The sequence below is a fragment of the Leuresthes tenuis genome, unplaced genomic scaffold, assembly GCF_036924035.1.
Source record: "Leuresthes tenuis unplaced genomic scaffold, fLeuTen1.0.hap1 SCAF_12, whole genome shotgun sequence".
Classification (NCBI taxonomy): domain Eukaryota; kingdom Metazoa; phylum Chordata; class Actinopteri; order Atheriniformes; family Atherinopsidae; genus Leuresthes; species Leuresthes tenuis.
This window is the reverse complement of record NW_027325366.1, coordinates 34,758,048-34,781,057: the sequence shown is the minus strand read 5'-3', so window position 1 is coordinate 34,781,057 and position 23,010 is coordinate 34,758,048. Positions and strand designations below refer to the sequence as shown.

The 23,010-nt window shown below is 44.7% G+C and overlaps 1 protein-coding gene across 1 annotated transcript; it reads left to right on the top strand.

Moving 5' to 3' along the window:
* The first annotated feature begins 7,940 nt into the window (after positions 1–7,940).
* LOC140319814 (NLR family CARD domain-containing protein 3-like) lies at positions 7,941–20,523 on the top strand. The gene is made up of 11 exons (XM_072397599.1): positions 7,941–7,987; positions 9,337–9,445; positions 9,523–9,708; positions 10,442–10,520; positions 10,683–10,908; positions 11,047–12,832; positions 12,928–13,092; positions 16,845–17,018; positions 18,047–18,208; positions 19,207–19,253; positions 19,586–20,523. The coding sequence occupies exons 2-11, from the start codon at positions 9,378–9,380 to the stop codon at positions 20,140–20,142; spliced, it is 3,450 nt and encodes a 1,149-aa protein (XP_072253700.1). The 5' UTR covers positions 7,941–7,987; positions 9,337–9,377; the 3' UTR covers positions 20,143–20,523.
* Positions 20,524–23,010: the final 2,487 nt, after the last annotated feature.

Genomic DNA, 23,010 nt, shown 5'->3' with positions numbered 1-23,010 from the left:
AGGCCTTCCACCTGACATGCCACCATTAGGAGAGATGGCTCATAAGATGGATGTTTGACCACCTAGATGTAAGGAGGATGAGGAGGTAGTGCAAAGGCTTCGCTGCCCCAGGGCCAAATGGAGTCTCCTACCGGGTTTATAAAAGTGTATCTGATATCCTAAAATTTTTGTGGAGGCAATTAAGAATAGTTTGGGAGAAACAGTTTATTCCTAGAGCATGGCGTAGGGCAGGAGGAGTTCTTATCCCAAAGGAGAAAGAGTCCTCGGACCTGAGTCAGTTCACACCTTACACCAATTAGGGCCTGAATGGATGATATGACGTTGGTGACTACAACAGTGCCATGTCTGCAAAGAATACTTAAAAAAGGCTTTGACTTGGTTAATTATACTGTCACAAGGCCGGTATACGTGGTGACATAACCAAGTATTAAGAAGCTTAGCTGCAGGTATTGGATATAAACGGCAGGTAAATTTAGGAGGGTCTAAGGTGAAGAGAGTGGAAATTCAGTTTGTTCAAGAGGGGGAGAAAGTTAATAAGTCAATAAGGAGGCAAGACAGCTTAGAGGATGCTTGTGGTTGGGAGATGCAGGTATAGATTTAGGAGGAAAGCTTGTTGTTCCCCAGGAAATAGCCTCTACAAATCTAAGGCCTGATATAGTCTTGTGGTCCAGGAGTAGAATGAGAGTCTGTTTCATAGAGCTGAGTGTTCCTTGGGAGGAATTAGTGGCCAAAGCATATGAAAGGAAAAAGCTTTGGTATGTGGAGTTGGGGACAGAATCAGAGCAGCGGGGATGGAAAGTTAGGATCTGTCCAGTGTAGAGGATCTGTTGCAAAGTCTGTTGTCTCATTGTTGAGGGAGTTGGGTGAAAGTGGACAGAGTGAGAGGAAAACAGTGAAGGAAGTGTCAGATGAGGAAGTAAAGTCCAGTCAGTGGATTCGGGTTAGAAGAAGCAATAGTAGCTGGGGGCCCAGCAGGGGGGGCACTTTAGGGTAAACAGACTCTTGGAAGAAGCAAAGAAGAAATCCAGGATGTATTTAAGAGGAGGGTGTGGCCCCTGTGAGCCTTTTGAAACCAGGCGGCCATTTTAGGTGAGTTGGCCTGTAAGACCTTGTTTTTGCTGACTCATATTTTAGTGATTTTGGACTGTTTAGGTGAGTTCATCTGCTGAATCTGTTAGTGTGTCTTGTCCTGCCTTCACCTCTGGCCCCCTCTATACTGTCATTACCCCCCACCCGACCCAGGGTTTGTATCCCCACCCGCTATGACTGGTGTGCAGCTGGTGAGAGGCTGGGGCAGCCTGTGGTTGTGGAAGAAAAGATGGTTGTTGTGGTGTGAGGAGCAGTGCTGGCTGGCATTAGGAGTGACTCTGGGACGCCACTGATCCCTGTCCAGCCTCCTGGAGGCGTCCTGGGCCCAACTGGACAAACTGATGAAAGGAGGTCCACCTGATGGCCCCAATGACCTGTTGGTCAGCACTGCTCACTGGTCTATATCCATTAGGACCACATGACATCACTTTGCACCGCCATATTGGTGTCCGCCCGCAGCACTCAGGTCAAAGGTCACAGCGTTGTTACCAGAACAAGTGGAGTAGGAGGAAAATCAGCGAGAGACCGAAAATTGATGTTATTTGAAAGATGCCAGGAATATGTTGTGCTTTTGGCTGTGATAGCAGTCGACAAAGAAACCCCGAAATGCAGTTTTATTCCATCCCAAAGGATGTAGACCGGCGGAATAAAAGGTTGGCTGCAATAAGAAGAGACCACTGGCATGATCTGAGTTAACCACAAACTGTCTCGTTTACATGTGAAGTCGCACATACGTTTCCCTTCATCGATTATAAAGCATGGATGTCAGCTGGCAGCTAAAGTGGGAATGGAAACAAACTAGCGAGGTGTTAGCGCTGAAGCTAACAACTCGCTTCGTTTAGTTTGGGTAACGTAACAGTGAACTCCTACCAAAACCACGCCTTTAAAGTGTGTCAAATTGGACACAAACATGGCGGCGGAACCCATGAACAGGGATTATTAACAAAGTCTGGGCCACTTTTTTTTATTTGTTTTTATTAAGCACAAGTTTCTTGCGTTTACTTCAAATTCAAATACCTTTATACTGATTAAAAGTTGACTTTATACCTTTAAAGTGATTTAAATCTCTCCAGGAGACAGCAGATTGAATGTTCCTGTTTAAGCTTCTGCTTCATAGTCGTGATCATTTTTCTCTTCTTTGTTGAACTTACTATTTAATGTGTTTTAAGCAGTTTGTTCTCAGTTTAACTTCCTGCACGAATAACGCTTCAGATAATCCCACCTCCCTGAAACCTGAAATGGAAGATGTTCATCAGTCAGAAGTCCTCAGGTTCAGGGATTTGAATGGCGCCTCTCTTCTATTTGAGTCCCGTCTGAGCTGGATCAGAAGCTGTCAGGTGAGCGTGTTGCAGTCTGTCTGAGCTGGCGTCAGCAGGCCTGGGGAGGATGGAGGATGTTAAACGCTGGTCTCCAGCCTCCTGAACAGCTGTGACTTACAGCTGAACAACATATGTTCACACTTCAGATTAAAAGACACTTTCTGGAAAATTTGGGAGCACAAATTAAAGATGTAGCTCAGTGGGATTAAGGACTGAGCGAAGCTGCAGGTTGATTATCCAGCAGCCGAGGAAATAAACCTTCAGCAGAGTTCAGAAATGTGAGACGTGGACTCCCCAGCTGTGTGCTGACCTCCGGCTGCCAGCCTGACCCAGTCTGGATGTTTGTGAAACATAATCTGTTGATCTGTGACCTTAGACATGCATTTCTCTGTTTTTGTGCACGTGGGAATTAAAATAACTTAATGTAGACGAACATCGGTGCATCCAGAGCTTATAAACTGAAGGTAACTGGACCCCTTTTTTTGGTTCTGGAAGAGGTTTAACCTCCATCCCAGAACCAGCCCAGCTGGGCTGAACAGTTTCAGCAGGTGAAAAATGAGTTTCAGGTGTTTCACACACTAATATTATCTGTTAAATATGCAGAGAAAGAAGAGAAAGTTCTGGAGGGGCCCAAACGAAGTGTTCCAGCAGGAGTAAAAACTCTGGTGTCACCATGGAAACAACAAGCCTTGCTGTCGGTTCAGGACGAAGGAATCAAACCGACAGCAGGTAAAAACATGAGGTGTGGAGGGGGAGCCTTCAGAGGGCCGGTTCCAGGGGACTTTTGGTTTGGAGGGAGCGTGACGTGATGTTGGATCTGCTGAGTTGGAGCGTTTTCGCCGTCAGGCGGCCGGGGATGAGCTGATACTGAGGCAGCTTCCCTGGTCCAGAACAACTGGATGGTTTTAAACAGAAGAAGCATGAATGTGTGACCCAGCCTCACTCCGGGGACTCGTGAGCTTTGATTAAGTCCTCAGAGCTTCATTAAAAACCATGAAAGCTCATTTTAGAGACAGCAACCCCCAACCAAACCATATCAGGGCTTTTCTTCCTCTGAGCACCGACACACCAGAGCTGCTCTGTCCACAGAACCAGCAGTTTAAATGGTGCAGAGTGTAAATGTGAAGGCAGTTGAAGCCTCAGTTCTGTGGGCTCAGAAGAATCCGGTCCCTGACCAGGAGGAAGGACCCGTCATGGCTGGTTCTGGTCTGAAGCACCAGCTGTGGTTCCTGACCCGGATCAGAGAGTTGATGCAGAAACACTTTATGTCCATGACCCTGAATGCATCAGATATAAAATCATAGTTTTTCACTGTTTCAACCTGTCAGTGTATTGATTGGACCAGTGTTTCCGCGGTGCTGCACTGCCCCCTGCTGGACCCTCCGAGTCATTACAGGAACATTAAATACGTCACACTGAGTCACTTCCACTTTAACACCTTTTCTTTTAACAGCATTTTAATCGAACATTTAAAAGAAAATGAGAATAAATCAGAACAGTTGAGTCAGAGGTTAGTTTTTACTGTATTAGTTTGCAGAAATTTGTGATTCTTTGTGGATATTAAACTGTAAACTCAGAATTAAAAAATGCATCCTTCCTGTTTCTAAACACAATAATCAACATAATTTTATCAGGAAACAACATTCATATTTGCTGTTTGAAATGACTTTCCAGACTGAAGCCCAGGTTGGTGTCCCTCGGATCAAAGGTTTCTGCTTCCATCAGCAGCTTCCTGTCCACATGCAGGATCATCTCTGGGTAAGAGGCTGAAGCCCACTGGACTCCCAGTGGTTCCCCACACAGAAGCTGTTCTGAATCAGATCATCAGCTGAATGTAACAGTGTGAGGGAACAGCTGCTGTTACTGTTTTCTGCTGATGGAAAATATCTGAGTGAAGTCTCTGTTTGATCCTGTTAGCAGAGGTCTGATCCCATGAATGCAGCAGCTCCACATGAAGGCCAGCAGATGTCACCGTGTTCATGTCTGACCTGAGCAGGACTCGGACACATTTGGAGACTTCCTGTTATCAGTTCATTTTTCTTACTCTTTTCCATGCTGAAACAGTTTCAGACATGGAGTCTTTCTCCTCTTTGTTCCAGCTGTAAACCCTCTGCAGCTCCCATGAATGAACGGGGGGGGCCACCTTTAGGGTCAACCCCCCCCCCCCGTCTGAGGTGGATATGAACTGATCTGATATCTTAATTTAAACAGCAGCTTAAGATCTTTCTAACAGGCACCTGATCGTCTCTCTGTGCACATGTTAATAACCCCGTGCTTAAAGTGTGAAATGCCTTAGTTAACCTTTTCCCCGTCACACTTCTGCTCTACATGTTTATGCAGTTTGGCAGACGCACTATTGGTTACTGTATGAACACGTTTGTTGTGAGTTACACAAATACAGGTATTCACCTTGGGTCAGAGTCACCCACACCCCCCCCGAGAGAGAGCAGTGTCACCCATAGATGTGTCGACTCTCTGTTCAAACAGGGTGGGCCCCTCTTCTCCTGTCCCCCCACCAGTTTTAGCCACACTTCGGCGGTGGGCAGCCAGTCTCCGCTTCACAGCCACCTTAATATCGGACCACTTCTTCTTCACCTCTGCTTCTGCGCTTCTCAGCATTAAAGGCCTCGCTCACGCTCTCCCACCCACTCCTCCACGTTTGCTGCTTATATCGTAGGACAGCTGCCAAAGAGCACATTTTTGCAGGCCTCCACTTCAGAAAGTAGCCCCTCCAACTCGCTTTCCGTTAAGTTATTCTTTTTTCCCGTCTTACTCATTTTTTTTCTTTATTTTCTGATCCTGCAGAGAGAGGAATCGCAGGGCTCATTTTGCATATTTAAGTAGGGGGCGTGGACAGGGAGGAGTCGGGTACTCCGACATGTGTGCTCAACTCCACGTTGATTGGGATGTACAAACGAAATGTGCTTAGATTCATGCGTGCACACATTGATACATCCGGATATTTTTGCACATTAGATGTATAGCACTGTGTGTGCAATCAATAACTCCGATTACATTAGGAAAATCAGCTCTGGCTTCAAATTGTGCTTCAGAGCATTGGTAGAGGTGCATGGCACTGGCCCAACACACCAGCACCAGCTGTGATCCAGTCACTGGTCAACATCACTGCTCTATATCTGACTGCTGGAAGGCTTTTGTTGGCGGATAAGGAGGTTACTTCTTCTACACATCCGTCCATATGCAGCACAGTACACCTGTCGTTGTCTGTCTTTACTTGTCCTGTCCTTTTGTGTTCCACTGTTTAAATCAATAAAGCTGGTTAGATTAGATGGTCAAAGAGGGCTGAAGGACACACTCACCCTCACTTGCACCTATGCACAAGAAAAAAGGAAGAGGGATTGCAAATATAAGAAAATAGTTTCTTGCCAGACCTTGGCATCAACCACTGATATATGTGCAGAGAGTGGAAAAAAACAAACAAAGGAGTGAGCTGGCATCCTGTGTTGGGTGGGTCTTATTGAACTGCAGTCAGAGGCAGCGGAGGACAGAGTCTCTCCTTCTTCTTCACGGAACAAACTGTAAGTCTGAACTTGTTGTTTCTGATGTTGGAGAACATTGTACCATGTTTGGTTCTTACATGGAGCCTTGTTAGACTCAGTATTGATTTATTATTATTTTTAATATTTATTATTTATCGCATATAAGAAACATTCAGTCGATTTGTGTCGCAGCAACAGCTGCTGAGAGCAGGAAGCAGTTCTTATTTAACTTGGTTTGCAGTCCTTTAACAGTCAGGTGGGTTTTTATCATTTAATCACAGCAAACTAAGTTAAATAAACAGAAGTAGAACAAAACTGTTGCTGCTGAGAGCAGGAAGCAGCTCTTTAAGTAGAACAGAACTGATTAAATGATAAAAACCCACCTGATTGTTAAAGGAAAAACATTCAGTCTGTAACATTATTCACATTCAAAGATAAAAAAAACTTGTTGAAAGGATATGAAACTGCGGCTGCATTCACGAGGCATGAGAAGCGCCTCCAGAACTTGTTGACTTCAGCGCGTTTTGACATGAAAGTGAAAGAAGTTTGAAAATGTTGTATAAAAAAGTAATAATAATAATTTTCTTTTGTTTGAAACTTTTTGGAAATAGGGTGTAATGTTTAAAGGTATTCAAGAAGATACTGTGAAAGAGGTGGAGAATTATCTGTAAAATATAAAAAAAAAGCCATTTCAAGACAGAAATACAATGTCAGTCTAAAGCTGGGAGCTGTAATCACTGTTTGACAGATTAAAAGTTACATTTATCACATTTTAAAGGTAAACTGGTCATAACAAAGTCTGTAATCATGTTGTCAGCTTAAAGGTGTCAAAGGGGCTGGAAACAACTCGTTGGCCTATAATCTGAACAACTTTACAACAGAAGACGGGGTGGTCATCATTATTCAGAGTTAATTCACTGATGGAATCGCTTATCAGTCTCCTTTGGTGGTTCTCTGATAGAAACAACTTGTTGGCCAAATATATGTCCAGAATAAGTTATTTCATACAGATGTAGAATGAAGCCTTAAAGCCCAAAGCTACGAGCTGAAGTCACATTAAGTAGATAACTCTCTAAGGACCGTGCTGCATCTAAAATAGATTAATTATGAAATAATAATCATGATAAACATAGTGAATATATCTGTTAATAATCTACACTCCTTTAGAAAGCCTCGTCCTTCGTGTTACTTGCACAGCAGAAACATGTCTTTACACGTTTAAGAACAACACAAACCATCTGCACTTTTATTTAACCTGATGCACTAAAACACTGTTACTCTGGATGATGTTCTGACTGTTATCGGTCTGTTCAATAGACGTTATCAGCTCACGTCGGTTCTACTGTTTTACATAACAGTCAAATGGGTTCATGTTCTGTCTGCAACGAGCTGCTCAGGCTGAACCTGCTCAGGCTGAACCTGTTCGACCTGCTCAGGCTGAACCTGCTCAGGCTGAACCTGCTCAGGCTGAACCTGCTCAGGCTGAACCTGCTCAGGCTGAACCTGTTCAGGCTGAACCTGTTCGACCTGCTCAGGCTGAACCTGTTCAGGCTGAACCTGTTCAGGCTGAACCTGTTCAGGCTGAACCTGCTCAGGCTGAACCTGTTCAGGCTGAACCTGTTCAGGCTGAACCTGTTCAGGCTGAACCTGTTCGACCTGTTCAGGCTGAACCTGTTCGACCTGTTCAGGCTGAACCTGTTCGACCTGCTCAGGCTGAACCTGTTCAGGCTGAACCTGTTCAGGCTGAACCTGCTCAGGCTGAACCTGTTCAGGCTGAACCTGCTCAGGCTGAACCTGCTCAGGCTGAACCTGCTCAGGCTGAACCTGCTCAGGCTGAACCTGTTCAGGCTGAACCTGTTCGACCTGTTCAGGCTGAACCTGCTCAGGCTGAACCTGCTCAGGCTGAACCTGTTCAGGCTGAACCTGTTCAGGCTGAACCTGTTCAGGCTGAACCTGTTCAGGCTGAACCTGTTCAGGCTGAACCTCAACTCGTTTCTGTGGTGACACACTAACTTCCTCCTTTGTGCTGCAGGCCCAGTTGGACCCAACAGAACCTGCAGGGTGTGGTTCTGCAGCTGTGTAAGTAAAACCTCTCATTCAGACTCATCATCCTTTAGTTTCTGTTTGACAGAAAGTGACATTTTGTCCTGTTTTCAGATGTTTAATTTGGTTTAGTTTCAGTCTCTTTTTCATGGTGAAGGAGGGAGAAACATTGAGACTTTTGATCGGCTTCATTAAACACCTCATAGCAGCTTTTCCTGTTTAAAAAGTCCTCTGAAAACTAAACGGTGAGAATCCTTCTGAAGCTTCAAACACTGACTGAAGCTTACAGTCAAAGTGAATCAGTTTGTCCAGTTAAATAGTAAAAAAAAACCCTAATGGTCTTTTCTTATTCTCTTGTCTTTTATCACATTTTAAGTTTGAAAGAAAGATGAAGGAAAACTCCTTCAGCTCACTCAGCTGTGATGTGGGTCTGAAACTCCAGATGTGCAGTAAATATTTTACAGAAACAGCTGCAGATGCTTCATCTGATGGGATCTGATCATGTCCTTACAGAAAGGTTATCTCATATTATATCAGTGATAATATACCAATTTATTCTGTTGCAAAGATCTGTAATGATAAAGGAAATAAAAATTCACAAAAGCTGAATAAAGTGCTGTCGCAGCTGCTCATTCTCACTGCCCTGTCCTCATATTTATGAATCACAGTTAGTATGAAAGGATGGAAATAATAAAGTTATGGGACAGAATGAGCTGCTTTCCCTTAATAAATGATGCTCCAGTGTTTCCCAAAGGAGATAATAAAGGAAGCACTGAAGCTTCTTTCTGTCACACCTTTGCTAGGAACCCAGATTATGACACCGTCTGACCACAGAACAGGTTCATTTAAAGGAGGAAGCAGGAAGGGCTGGGTTGAAGGGCGAGAGGAGATGGCTGGCAGGTAGGCAGTGACGAGCCGGCAGAGACTGAAGTTGGGACAGGAACTGAATGCAGACTGGGTGATGAGCTGATGGGAAGCAGGTGGAGAGTGTGAGGTAGCCAGAGAAGACAGAGTGCAAGGGGGAGGGGAAGGTGGCAAACACAAACCGTACAGACCAGCACCACAACACTTTCCTCTGAATTTAGAGAAGTCAAACGGTTCTGATCAAAGGTTTCACTGAGATACATCCAGATAATTTAATTCAGTTTGGAACCTTTTTAATCTGAAGCAGAAACCGTGTTGTTCCTCCATCCTCTTGGGATCATGGTGTGTGCTGGTCTGCAGCTCCATGCCTCCACCTAGTGGACAGATAGAAGTACTGATGGCAGCTCCCTCTGCCTCACACTGCTGTCTGACTGCATTCAGCTGACCTGAAACAGAGAACCAGAGGAGCAGCTCATCGTTTTACAGGACATGCAGCTCAATGATCTGTGTTTCCTCTGCAGCTGAAGGCAGGAAGTGTGTGAGCTGATGTGGATCCAGCAGCATGGATCAGTGTGAGGACACTAAAACCGCTCTGTGTGGGGAACATGAGAGCCGGAGCAAAGCTCAGAGGTGAGACCACCGTCTCTGACTGTCCACGACTCTTCTCCATGTCAGAGCTCACCTCACCAAACCACCTTTATTCACAGGAACCAGCCTGAACCTGGACCTGAACCTGAACCAGGACCTGAACCAGGACCTGAAAATGAGCCTGAACCTGAACCTGAACCTGAACCTGAACCAGGACCCAAAGCCAGCTGTGTGTCCATGAAGAGTGACCGGTCAATGGGTTGCATTATTAACTTCAAATCAGACCAACATCCATCCTGTCAGAGGTGAGCTGAGTGTAAATGCTGTAACAGAGTAAAATGAGTCAAACATCAGCTCTGTTTCTGGACAGAATCTTCTGGAATATTCAGGTATGATGGGTGTTGTACTGAGCTGTTCCATGTGGCTGATCTTTCATGGGACTAAGCAGAGACACAGGAGCTTTTGTTCAAAACTGTGTTTTTTATTTACCCAAAGAAATGTGTTGGCAAATCAAAAGTCCAACTAAACAGGCGTAAAGAGGTCGACCTAATAGAACTATACTCAACAAACTGAGCTACCTACACAGACACATAAGGGAACTTAGATACTGGTTCAGCTAAATCATGTAGAACACAAGGAGGAAACTAAATGTCTGCTGCATTTGAAACAAAATACACCCCCCCCCATGCAGCAAATGGATGTGTCCAATAAGGCTGGCTGCAGCATATTAGAGTCCTCAAGCCTTGGCCCTTTGCTGCTCCAGGAGGGAGGAGCTTAATCACAGCTAAAGAAAATGAAAGGCTATGAATACAACGTGAAAACAGAATTCCACCTTGCAGTCAATTCTGCATGAGCTGAAGGCTCCAAGCAGCTGCAGATACCAGGTATACCAGATATTCTCAGCAGGACCAGCAAAGCTTTCCCACTGCAGGGAGTCCTCTGGTTCACATCCACACATCCCTCCATGGACCTTTACCTTGTGTTTTTCTCTGTGTGGACAGACACAAAGTGAGCTCATTCTTCATCATTCCTCCACAGAGTGGACCAGCAGAGCTCAGAGGGTCCCAGTGGTCAGTCTGCCCAGCAGCATCAGACACAGCTGGACTCCATATTTATGGTCTGTACATGTACAGCAGCTACTTTTCCATCTATTGTGTTCACAGTCATCTCCAGGCTGCACTTTGCAGACCAGCGGATTGTCAGTGTGTCCAACATGGATCTGATGTTTGGCTCCATGATTTCAGCCTGATTGGCTCATTCATATAGTGTTCTGTTCCAGCTGCTGGAGGACAACATGCTCACCTTTGTGAAGGAGGAGCTGAAGAAGATCCAGAAGGTTCTGAGTCCAGATTACCCAGAATGCTTAGAGAGTCAGAGGGAGGGTGAGGATGAAGAACAGAGGAGCAGCAGAGAGGCATTAGTGAAGATCACAGTTGACTTCCTGAGGAGAATGAAGCAGGAGGAGCTGGCTGAGCGTCTGCAGAGCAGTAAGAGGATTTCTCTAAAGATTTAACCTGCTGGATAAATGACACATTTACTGATGTCTCAGCTCACAGAACAACACATGTTCAAATACTCGTTCTTTACAGGGTGGAAATGTCTGTTTACTGATGTTATTTCTTGTCTTCATTCAGAACTTTCTCCAGTTCATAAACTTAAATCTGCTCTGAAGAAGAAGTTCCAGTGTGTGTTTGAGGGGATTCCTAAAGCAGGAAACCCAACCCTTCTGAATCAGATCTACACAGAGCTCTACATCACAGAGGGGGGGACTGGAGAGGTCAATGATGAACATGAGGTCAGACAGATTGAAGCAGCATCCAGGAAAGCAGGCAGAGCAGAAACATCCATCAGACAAGAAGACCTCTTTAAACTCCCACCTGGAAGAGAGGAACCAATCAGAGCAGTGATGACAAAGGGAGTGGCTGGCATTGGGAAAACAGTCTTAACTCAGAAGTTCACTCTGGACTGGGCTGAAGGCAAAGCCAACCAGGACATCCAGCTCCTGTTTCCATTCACTTTCAGAGAGCTGAATGTGCTGAAAGAGAAAAAGTTCAGCTTGGTGGAACTTGTTCATCACTTCTTTACTGAAACCAAAGCAGCAGGAATCTGCAGCTTTGAAGAGTTCCAGGTTGTGTTCATCTTTGACGGTCTGGATGAGTGTCGACTTCCTCTGGACTTCCACAGCAAGGAGCCCCTGACTGATGCTACAGAGTCCACCTCAGTGGATGTGCTGCTGACAAACCTCATCAGGGGGAACCTGCTTCCCTCGGCTCGCCTCTGGATAACCACACGGCCTGCAGCAGCCAATCAGATCCCTCCTGGCTGTGTTGGCATGGTGACAGAGGTCAGAGGGTTCACTGACCCACAGAAGGAGGAGTACTTCAGGAAGAGATTCAGAGTAAAGAAGCAGGCCAGCAGCATCATCTCCCACATCCAGACATCACGAAGCCTCCACATCATGTGCCACATCCCAGTCTTCTGCTGGATCACTGCTACAGTTCTGGAGGATGTGTTGGAAACCAGAGAGGGAGGGGAGCTGCCCAAGACCCTGACTGAGATGTACATCCACTTCCTGGTGGTTCAGGCCAAAGTGAAGAAGGTCAAGTATGATGGAGGAGCTGAGACAGATCCACACTGGAGTCCAGAGAGCAGGAAGATGATTGAGTCTCTGGGAAAACTGGCTTTTGAGCAGCTGCAGAAAGGAAACCTGATCTTCTATGAATCAGACCTGACAGAGAGTGGCATCGATATCTCAGCAGCCTCAGTGTACTCAGGAGTGTTCACACAGATCTTTATAGAGGAGAGAGGGCTGTACCAGGAGAAGGTGTTCTGCTTCATCCATCTGAGTGTTCAGGAGTTTCTGGCTGCTCTTCATGTCCATCTGAACTTCATCAGCTCTGGAGTCAACCTGATGGGAGAAGAACAAACAACCTCCCAGACATCTGAAACAAGAGAAGATCAGTCTGCAAAGACACTCCTCTACCAAAATGCTGTGAACAAGGCCTTACAAAGTCCAAATGGACACCTGGACCTGTTCCTCCGCTTCCTCCTGGGTCTTTCACTGCAGACCAACCAGACTCTCCTCCAAGGCCTGCTGACACAGACAGGAAGTGGCTCACAGACCAATCAGGAAACAGCTCGATACATCAAGAAGAAGGTCAGTGAGGATCTGTCTGCAGAGAGAAGCATCAACCTGTTCCACTGTCTGAATGAACTGAATGATCGTTCTCTGGTGGAGGAGATCCAACAGTACCTGAGATCAGAAAGTGTCTCCACAAAAAAACTGTCTCCTGCCCAGTGGTCAGCTCTGGTCTTCATCTTACTGTCATCGGAAAAAGATCTGGATGAGTTTGACCTGAAGAAATACTCTGCTTCAGAGGAGGCTCTTCTGAGGCTGCTGCCAGTGGTCAAAGCCTCCAACAAAGCTGTGTAAGTACAGATATATAGGAATGTGTATGCATATACTGCTGTATAATTGGAGATAAAGTCACAGATTTCCTCTTATCTCATTATTTCCTCCTCAGACTGAGCAGCTGTACCCTCTCAGATGAAGGATGTGCAGCTTTGTCCTCTTCTCTCAGCTCCCAGTCCTCCAGTCTGACAGAACTGGACCTGAGCATCTACGACTCAGGAGTGAAGCAGCTGTCTGATGGACTGCAGAGTCCACACTGTGAACTGGAAATTCTTAGGTCAGGCTTCTCTGCTGTTCTGACATGTTTTCCTATCGTTTCCAAGGGTCCTGTTATCAAGGTTATAATACTGATTCCGGGTCACTGCTCTTGCGGTCTACCAGCTGGCGGTCAGAGTAGTTATTTTTGAACTGTTTAATTACCTCTGATCTTGACTTGTTTGTTCGTACTTTGTGTGGCTTGTCAACACTCACTATAGCATTTGTTTTCTTGTAAGCCCTGATAGCTTCTCACCAGTGGCGCTCACACCTTTATTTAACATCGATCACCCTCGAGCCCTTGTTGCAGTTCATTCTGTTTGACATGGATCCTTCTGGACTCCTCTACCTGCTGGCAGCTACACAGTTCCTGTTGTTTTTGCCTTGTCACACCCAAGGGACCTATTCCTGGAGACAAAGTGTGGCTCACTTATACAAGAGAGCTGCTGGTGCAACTCTGCCTCGGCCCAGATGCAGCTCCGCCTGCCTCCTCCTCGCGACCGGTGGATATTCGGAAACCGGGAGCTAACCATGGTGACCACAGACGGAGGAGCCAGAACAACCAGATGGGGTAAGAAGAAGGGAGAAAATTGCAGCGTGAGACTTGCAAACATCGGCTGCTGCCAGCAGTCATCCTCATCAATGTCCGCTTGCTGCAACATGACAGACGAACCACTCTGCACAGAACAGCATCCAGTCTGGCATTTACAGACACATGGCTCATAAACGATGATGATATGGCGTGCTGCACAGCGATCGCTTCGGCACCCCCTTCAGACTCGACCGTGACTGTGATGTCACCAGTAAGCAACACTGCGGAGGCGTGCGTTTCTACATGAACCCCCACTCGTGTTCCACAGTCATTGTCAGGGAAGAGCTGTGCACCCCAGACATCAGGCTGTATCCTCTCCCCTTCTCCCTCCCCAGGGAATAGGAGATATTGCCAAAACATGATATATCTTTTTGCTCTCAATAATGATGCTATTACACATTTCTGTTTACTTTTTAAAAAGGATTTGGCCACAATAAGTTATAGCATCGGTAATCTTCTTTTCTTTGCCGCTCGCATCACTTCAACCAGACACGGTCCTTTAATCCAGGAGTACAAAGACCATCATAGTAGCCAAACTTGCAGTGCCCTGGGAGAACATCTCTCACCAACTGAAGGAAGCAAAGTACCAAGACCTGACTGCCGAGGCTCAAGGTTGTCAAAGCTTTTGCGGATACTCTGGAAGAAGAAGCTGGAACCCAGGAGCTCGACACTCGCTGAGGGTTGCTTTGTGCCCAAACAGCTGAACTCCACAGGGCTCGATCTGTTTCGAGAAATCTCCCTTCCAGATGTTACGAGGAAGATATTCTGGTTCATCATTGCCAAAATGCTAACTACATACCTACTTGCCAACAGTCAGCAATCAGCCAGCTCATCATGAAACGAAGCGTAATAACAACACACTCTCAGTCATTAGGCCAGATCTCGCCAAAGCCTACCCAAGTGTACCTCACCAGCTAATCTGACACACATTAGAGTACTACCAAGTACCAGCAGAGGTAGTTAACCTTGAGGTTCACTGTGGGAAATTTCACCACTAAATGGCAAAGGCTTGAGAAGGGCAGGATGCACAATATCTATGGTAATAATAATCTGTTGATTGCTGCCATGAACCTACTCCTGAGGGCAGAAGAAACAAATGTAGAGGGCCAAAGGCAAACAACAATACAAGACACCCAGCATGTAGAGCTTTCATGAATGACATAACTGATGACAATCCAGGGAACGCAGTGGATCCTTAGCTCACTGGAGAAGATGGCTGCTTGGTCGCAGATGCAGTTCAAGCCAGGAAAATCTAGAAGCCTAGAACTATTCTGAAAGGAAAGCTGACAAGAAACATCTTCAACATTCAAGGCTCTGAGATTCCAACGATCCAAGAACAAGGGATCAGATGCCTTGGAAAGTATTATGACAGCACCCTGAAGGCAACCTCAACAACAAGACTCAGCTGAACATAAGGCAATTGAAAACGGCCAGCTGTATGGAAGGTTTAAAATTAATTGGATTATGATTACAATGAATTGAATTCCAATTGGCTTGAATTGGACTACATTATTTAAGTACCTTGAGATGACATTTGTTGTAATCTTGGGCTATATAAATAAAATTGAATTGAAATGTCGAGCTTTCAGTATGGCATCATACCCAGACTGCAATAGCCATTCCTGCTGTGCGACTTCCCCATTGCTCAAGTGGAAGCAATGGAGAGATTGTGCAGCAAATTTGTGCGGAAGTGGCTGGGTGCTCCCCCATCTCAGCTCAGCCAATCTGTACAGTAAGACCTACAAGCTCCACCTACCAGTTTCATTGGTGGTCGAAGAATTCAAAGCCACCACAGCAAAAACAGTTAGCACACTTCTTCTGTCCAAATATGAGACTGTTTGGCATGCTAACAACACCATCAAGTGTGGCAGGAAGTGGGAGCCCCAGAAAGCAGTGAAGGAAGCAGAAGTGCACTGGAAACATCAGGAGATTGTCGGGATAGTCTGTAGGGATAGTCTGTCAAGAGCGACTGGGACTTGGAAACTACAATTCCAAGAGATGGAGTAAGGCCAATGTCAAAAGTAGAAAAGAGCTTGTGAGAGTGTGAGAGACTGCTGAAGATGAACGCTGTGTAAAAGCGGTAGGTCTTGCCGGCCAGGGACAGTGGATGCAGTGGGCCCTCAAGTGATCACTGTCCTGGAAGGAGCTCTGGGCCACTTACCTGGGTAAGCTGAGATTTCTCCTGCAGTAGCTGACTTCTTGCCTACTCCAAACAACTTGAAGATCTGGGGAAAGGAAGAATATGCATCTTGCAAGCAGTGCGGCGCGTCCCTTTCCACAATGAACCACATCTTGACTGGGTGTCCCAAATCACATGGGGAAGGTTGATACAGGTGGAGGCATAACAAGGTTCTCATTTGACAACTGGGTGGAACAACAGTCTTGGCTGACACGCCTCTGCAGCATCGCGTGGACATCGGGGACAGTGCCTCTGGACTGGCAGATCGGGGTGGTGGTCCCCTCTTTGACCGGAGGGTGTGTTCCAACTACAGGGGGATCACACTCCTCAGCCTCCCTGGTAAGGTCTATTCGGGGTACTGGAGAGGAGGATCCGTAGGACAGTCGAGCCTCGGATTCAGGAGATGCAGTGTGGCTTTCGTCCTGGCCGTGGAACAGTGGACCAGCTCTATACCCTTGGCAGGATCCTGGAGGGTTTATGGGAGTTCGCCCAACCAGTCTACATGTGTTTTGTGGACTTGGAGAAAGCGGTCGACCGTGTCCCTGGGGGAGTCCTGTGGGGGCTGCTCCGGGAGTATGGAGTTACTGAGTTACGAGTCCTCTCAAGGACTTTTAAGCTCCCCTAGGGTTAGGTGCTACTTTTAGACCTTAAATCCTTTGTGAATTGCTCTTAGTGGGAAAAATTAGGAGTCCTACATTTAAGACTGACACGCCTTTTATTTTTGGGAGTTTCTCCTAAATTCGCCAGTTCGGAGCTGCTGTTAGCGCTAAGATCCTTTATGAATACGGTCACAGGTTTCTACTGAGTTTAGGTCCAGCTCACATGTCACTGAGAAAGGTGAAAAAGGATGAAAAATCAATGAGAAAACTAGGAGCTTGGTGCGAGCAGCATGAAGCAGAATATTAAAGCCTAGTTTGTTTGGGGTTTAACTTCACATTCGATGTTAAAGGTGATGTATTTTCATCACAGCTGTTTTGGTCTTTCTCTGTTATTGCCTCCTCAGGCTGAGTGTCTCTAACATCTCAGACGAAGGATGTGCAGCTCTGTCCTCAGCTCTCAGCTCCGATTCCTCCAGTTTAACAAAGCTGGACCTGAGTAACAACAACCTGCAGGATTCAGGAGTGAAGCAGCTGTCTGCTGGACTGAAGAGTCCAAACTGCAGACTGGAAACACTCAGGTCAGGATTCAGACTGTTAAAATGAGGTTTTATCAATGATGGAGCATCTGTGGAATGTCTTTGTGTGATTGTCATGTGAATCTTCTGTAAACCAAAGGAAGTTTACGTCATCCAGAACCTGGAAGAACCTGTAAAATCATGGTTCCAGGTTCTGTTTTGTTTTTCTGTTGTTCACAAATCATTGTAGATAAACTTAAAATAACAAACTGGATGAGCTCAGTGTGATTTTGGGCATAATTCATACAAAGAATAATGTAGGTTGAACATTCATGCAAAGTTATTTAATGGAGGTCATGTTCATTTTAATCAAATACATTTAAAACATAATAATAATATCAGTTAAATTAAAATGATTTTTGTTGGTACAGCTTGAACTAATGTAAATTAAAGGAACTAAATTATTGATATAAACTTATTTGAAGACGTTTACATTCAACCAACTTCAATTATTCCAATTAGATAGAGAAAAAATATTTTTTGTTTTTCCATCTCAGTCAGAGTAAATTCATTAGACTTCTGATGGGAAGTATTCCTAAGACTGGTTCTATTCCTAAGACTGGTTCTATTCCTAAGACTGGTTCTATTCCTAAGACTGGGATCTTTATTCAAGCAACTTTTTAAAAACGTTTGTTTTTCAGAAAAAAAATACAGCAGATTGAAAATGTGGAAACAAGAACTAATTCAATTCAGTTTTATTCATATAGCGCCAAATTACAACAAAAGTCATCTCAAGGCACTTAAGTAATATAGTCCAATTCAAGCCAATTGGAATCCAATTCATTCATATGGAGCCAATTCAAAAATAATATCCTGTAGAAAACTGATGGGTGGATGTTATGCTGATGACATCCAAATTTATTTCCCATTTGAAGTGGAGGTTTTTGTCCCACTGCAACCTCTGTTTTATGCTATTTTTGTTTTTAAATGAACTGGAAAAGTACTTTGGTCAACATTGTTGTTTTTAAATGCTCTACAGGAATAAATTTGACATTGGTTTCTGTCATGGGTGTTGCTTTGTGTGTCCGCAGCCTGTCAGGCTGTCTGATCACAGAGGAAGGCTGTGATTCTCTGGCCTCAGCTGTGACCTCCAACCCCTCCCACCTGAGAGAGCTGGACCTGAGCTACAACCATCCAGGAGAGCTGGGAGTGAAGCTGCTGAGGGCTGCTCTGAAGGATCCACACAAACTCAGGTATGGAGAGGCCTGACAGAGCTGGAAACATGTTCTGTTTTCGCTTCATGCTGAGTGTTACTTGAACACATGTAGGAGCCTTTTTCCTCACAGCAGAAACACAGAAGGTTCCAGGTTCTGGTCTCAGCTGGTTCCCTCGGTGTGGAGTTTGCATGTTCTCCCCCTGTATGCGAGGGTTCTCCTCAGGTTCTCCAGCTGTTTGGTTAACTTGTAATTCTGAATAGATTACGGTAGTGAGTGTCCCTGTACTGGACCTCTGGACTGGAGACCCATCCAGGTGTACCCCGCCTCGGCCTGAAGGCAGCTGGGATAGGCTCCTCCTCCTTGGATCTGAGTCTTCAAACATCTAAAGTGAACTTTAAAAAGTGCTAACGGGCAGATCTGTGATGATCCGCTGTGCAGAGGACTCAGCAGCTGTGTTTGGATGTAGAAAAACGTGTGTGTGCTCCAGTGGTCACTGTGTTTTTGGGAATATCAGCTTTGTGACCCTCTGGCTTTGAATAAAGATCTGAGCAGATGATCAGATCGTCTTGTCCAGACAGCTGATAGATGCTGAAAAGCTGATCATCAGATTATCAATCGGCTTCAGTTACCATGTGGATGCTGGACTAAACAGTGTGGCGACCCTCAGTGTGATGAAAAAGCAGCTGTTCGTGGTCAGGGTGGAAACAAGCCGTCACAGCTGAAAACTGAACGACCTCCAACAGGGAAAAGAAGTTCAGCTGAGTCAGAACCACAGAGTCCACAATGTGCTGTGCAGAGGATGTTCCTGTCAGAAGCAGATCAGCCAGACCTTAGGGCAGGTCGAAGGTTGCACCTCTGGGTCAGATCAGGGGTTTTTGCAGTGTTCTTCATGTGAAGTTTGTTCATCTCAGTGTTGATCAGCTTTCATTCTAGTTTCCAGATGCTCCCTTCCAGTGGATGTGTCCAGATGTTGGACTGTTCCTCTCTGTGTAATGTCCATGTGTGCTGCTCTAACCCCCCCCTCCTCCTTTCAGGGTGGAGCCTGCTGGAGAACGATGGCTGACACCAGGTCTGAGGAAGTGTAAGTGTGTTCTTCATCTGATTCATGACATCTTCACTGTCACATCCCTCATTGATCAAAGTGATCAGATGATAGATCAGATGATAGATCAGATGATGGATCAGATGATGGATCAGATGATGGATCAGATGATGGATCAGATGATGGATCAGATGATGGATCAGATGATGGATCAGATGATGGATCAGATGATGGATCAGATGATGGATCAGATGATAGATCAGATGATGGATCAGATGATGGATCAGATGATGGATCAGATGATAGATCAGATGATGGATCAGATGATGGATCAATAACTGCAGCTGGCTTGTGTTTGCCCTCTCCATCAGATTCCTGTCAGCTCACCATCGACACAAACACAGTGAGCAGTAAGCTGAAACTGTCTGACAACAACAGGATGGTGACATGGAGGGGTGATGATCAGTCGTATCCGGATCATCCAGACAGATTTCTCTGCAGTCCTCAGCTGCTGTGTGAAGAAGAACTGAGAGGTCGCTGTTACTGGGAGGTGGAGTGGAGCGGAAGGATCGACATATCAGTGAGTTACAGAGGAATCAGCAGGGGAGGAGGCGGTGATGACTGTGTGTTTGGCTACAACGATCAGTCCTGGAGGCTGAGCTGCACTGATGGAGGTTACTCTGCCTGTCACAACAACAGAGGAACATCCATCCCCTCCTCCTCGGTCTCTAACAGAGTCGCAGTGTATGTGGACCGACCTGCTGGCACTCTGTCCTTCTACAGAGTCTCCTCCGACTCTCTGATCCACCTCCACTCCTTCAACAACACCTTCACTGAGGAACCTCTGCATCCTGGATGTGGGTTCTGGTTTGGAACATCTGGTTCCTCAGTGTTTCTGTGTCCTCCTGAATCACTGCTGGACAGATAGTTCAGTCTGTCTCTTTCACTCAGAAACACCTTTTCAGATTCATGGATTCAGTCAGTTTCTGGCTGAAACTCTTCTGAATGATTCCTTGGAAACTTCTTCCTGTTCCAGGCCTTTAAAGATGGAAGCTGCCGTTCTTCCAGGATGTTGTTTTTCTGTTTCCAGTCAAAGCTTCACACTGAACATCAGTATGTTGTGTTTCTCTGCAGCTGAGACCATTCAGCTGCAGTTAGTTTGCTGCACATGTGACAAACTGTGACATCAGAGAGGAATCACTGAGCTGCAGTCAGCCCAGATGAATTTCCAACCTGCTGACAGATCTTCTCTGGTTCTGCTCCAATGAGCCGAAGGTTGGTGAGAAGCCAAAGTTCATCCTGATGTTTCTCCACTTCCTGTTAGATGATGACAGGACAGCTGGACTGGAGCTAGTTACTGAAGGTTTTGTTGAAAGTTCACAAAGAGGACTGAAATTATCCTTTACAACAATAATATATATAAATATATATATGCAGTCAACAAGATTTGGAATGAAAGTTCATGTTTTGAACATTGTCATCTGACTCATTCTTTGTGGTCATTTTCACTTATAGAATAAATGAGGGACTTTTAAAAAAGATTTTTTTGCCTCATTTTTCATCACAATAAATATGTTTAACTTTTTAATATATTTTATAGATATCATCAGCAGTCTGATTTAATTATTTTATTGAAACATTGGAAGATAATCTACGATCATTTGGGTTTAAAGTTTAGAATGATTCTGGGCCTTTTTGGTCTTTAGCTCCTTTGTCTCATATTTTTTATCTTAAATAAGTACGTTTTTTTAATTTCCAAATGAATTGTTTGACTTATTATTTAATTTGATAAACACACATATGTGTAGACAACAAAAACAACTGTATTTTAAGCTTAACGCAGCTCCTCTCCATGAGAACAAAGACTCCCCTTCAAAGCTTTTAGGATTGATCTGCCAGGGGCCACAATCCCTGTTTTCTTGTTTATTCACCATCACTTAAAGCTGCCATTTCTTCTCTCATGTACCCACATAAACTGATTCTGTCTTTCATTGCTTGTTTATTTTGTAGACGCCACGTTGGTTGAGTCAGGCGAGTTGCTAAGCCAGAAGTTGATGTACCTCAGAGTTTTAAGGTTGCTGTGATTAAACCTTTACTTGAAAAAAGCTTTTAACTAAAATTTCTGTTATTTATCATTGTTGGTTTTATTCAGATTATAATCAATTTGATCTGATTGGATTGAGATTGTGTTACAATGAATTGGGTTTTAATTGGCTTGAACTGGACTGAATCTTTGCAGTCCCTTGAGAATACATTTGGAGTAATTTGGCATATAAACAAAACTGATATAATTGAATGCTAATAAAAAAATGGACTTGAAAGCTCTGCAACAAGGAAAAGCATCAGTGGAACCCTTTTACCCTTCTATCAGGGTTCACCACAACTTACCCATCATTCAGTTTATTGGAAAAGCAAGACCAAATTACACTTTGCTAAAAACATGTTCTTAAATTAAAGTTCTTAAATTATTATTTTGGTAAAAACCACATCAACCTGAACCACTTTTAGAATAGTCTGGAGAGGTTGTGGGAGACTATGTTGTACATATAGATAAATACCCATAATAAATACAAAGGACTGTACGAATGAAGGAGCTGAAGTTCCCTCCACAGCTAATAGTCTGTATTTGTATATTACTTTGAGCCTATATTCAATATATAATTATTTTGGACATCTTTTTACAGGAGTCACAACAAAGAAAAATAATAAATCTGCCTAATTTGAATTTCTGTGAGTACCATTGAATGACTGTAGATGGTGCTGGTGCTCTAAGCAAGTCTCCCAGACTAAAGGACAGCCTAAGTTTAGAGGCTCCAGGAGCAGATTCAGTGTCCTGCAGCTGTTCCCTTATGACACCTGAGCTGACCAGCAGGGACTGTTGCAAAACCCCCGAAATGCAGAGACAGAAATGGATCAGCAGAGTTCATCAGCCACTATAAACAACACCTCTCTCTGCTTAGACTCGCCATCATACAGACTAATGATCAATTCATTTATTTATAACTACAGCACTCACTGGCTGTATTTTTGAATAAAAAGCCTTCTCATATGCTGGGAACTCCTCACAGTAAGACCTGAAACTGTACGACTCCCAGGGATTTCAAACAGCTTCTAAAGGCGCTCAGAAACATTTGTAGTTGCTTTTGCTGCTTTGGGGATTTGCTCCATTTGTGTTGTTTTACTTGTTGTGTTTTAGCTTTGTTTGTGAGAACAGGTTCCACCCAAAAATGATCATACAGGTCTAAATGAGGCTAACCCGTATAAATAAAGGTGAAATAAATGTAAAATACTGCAGTTCTGACACAATGAAAGCCTGAAATAACATAAGGTTTAATTTCAGGGATAAAACACTAGAATTAGGAAAAGCATCAAGCATTACTAAACCTTTAGTAATGGACCCTGTCCAGAGTCACACCTGGACAGGTCACCAGTTCATCACAGGGCCACACAGAGACAAACAAGATGCACACCCATTCACTCTAACACTCACTCCTGGGATCAATGTAGTCCACAATTAACCTAACTGCATGTTTTTGGACAGTGGGAGAAAGCCGGAGAGAACTCACGCATACAGGGGGAGAAAATGCAAACACAAAGGCAGAACCCAGTCAGACTGTATGTCAGAGTTGTGCTGCAGGTGCCGCAAAATTATATTCAGAAGCTACACTAATTAACTCGGGTTTGGTTCAAAGCAGGTTTATTTGTTTTTAACCGTAGGACGAGGTTTACCTGATAGATTCCAGTTTATTCTTGCAAATGAAGAACCAGAGTAAGTCATGGAGTTCCTCAGGGTTCT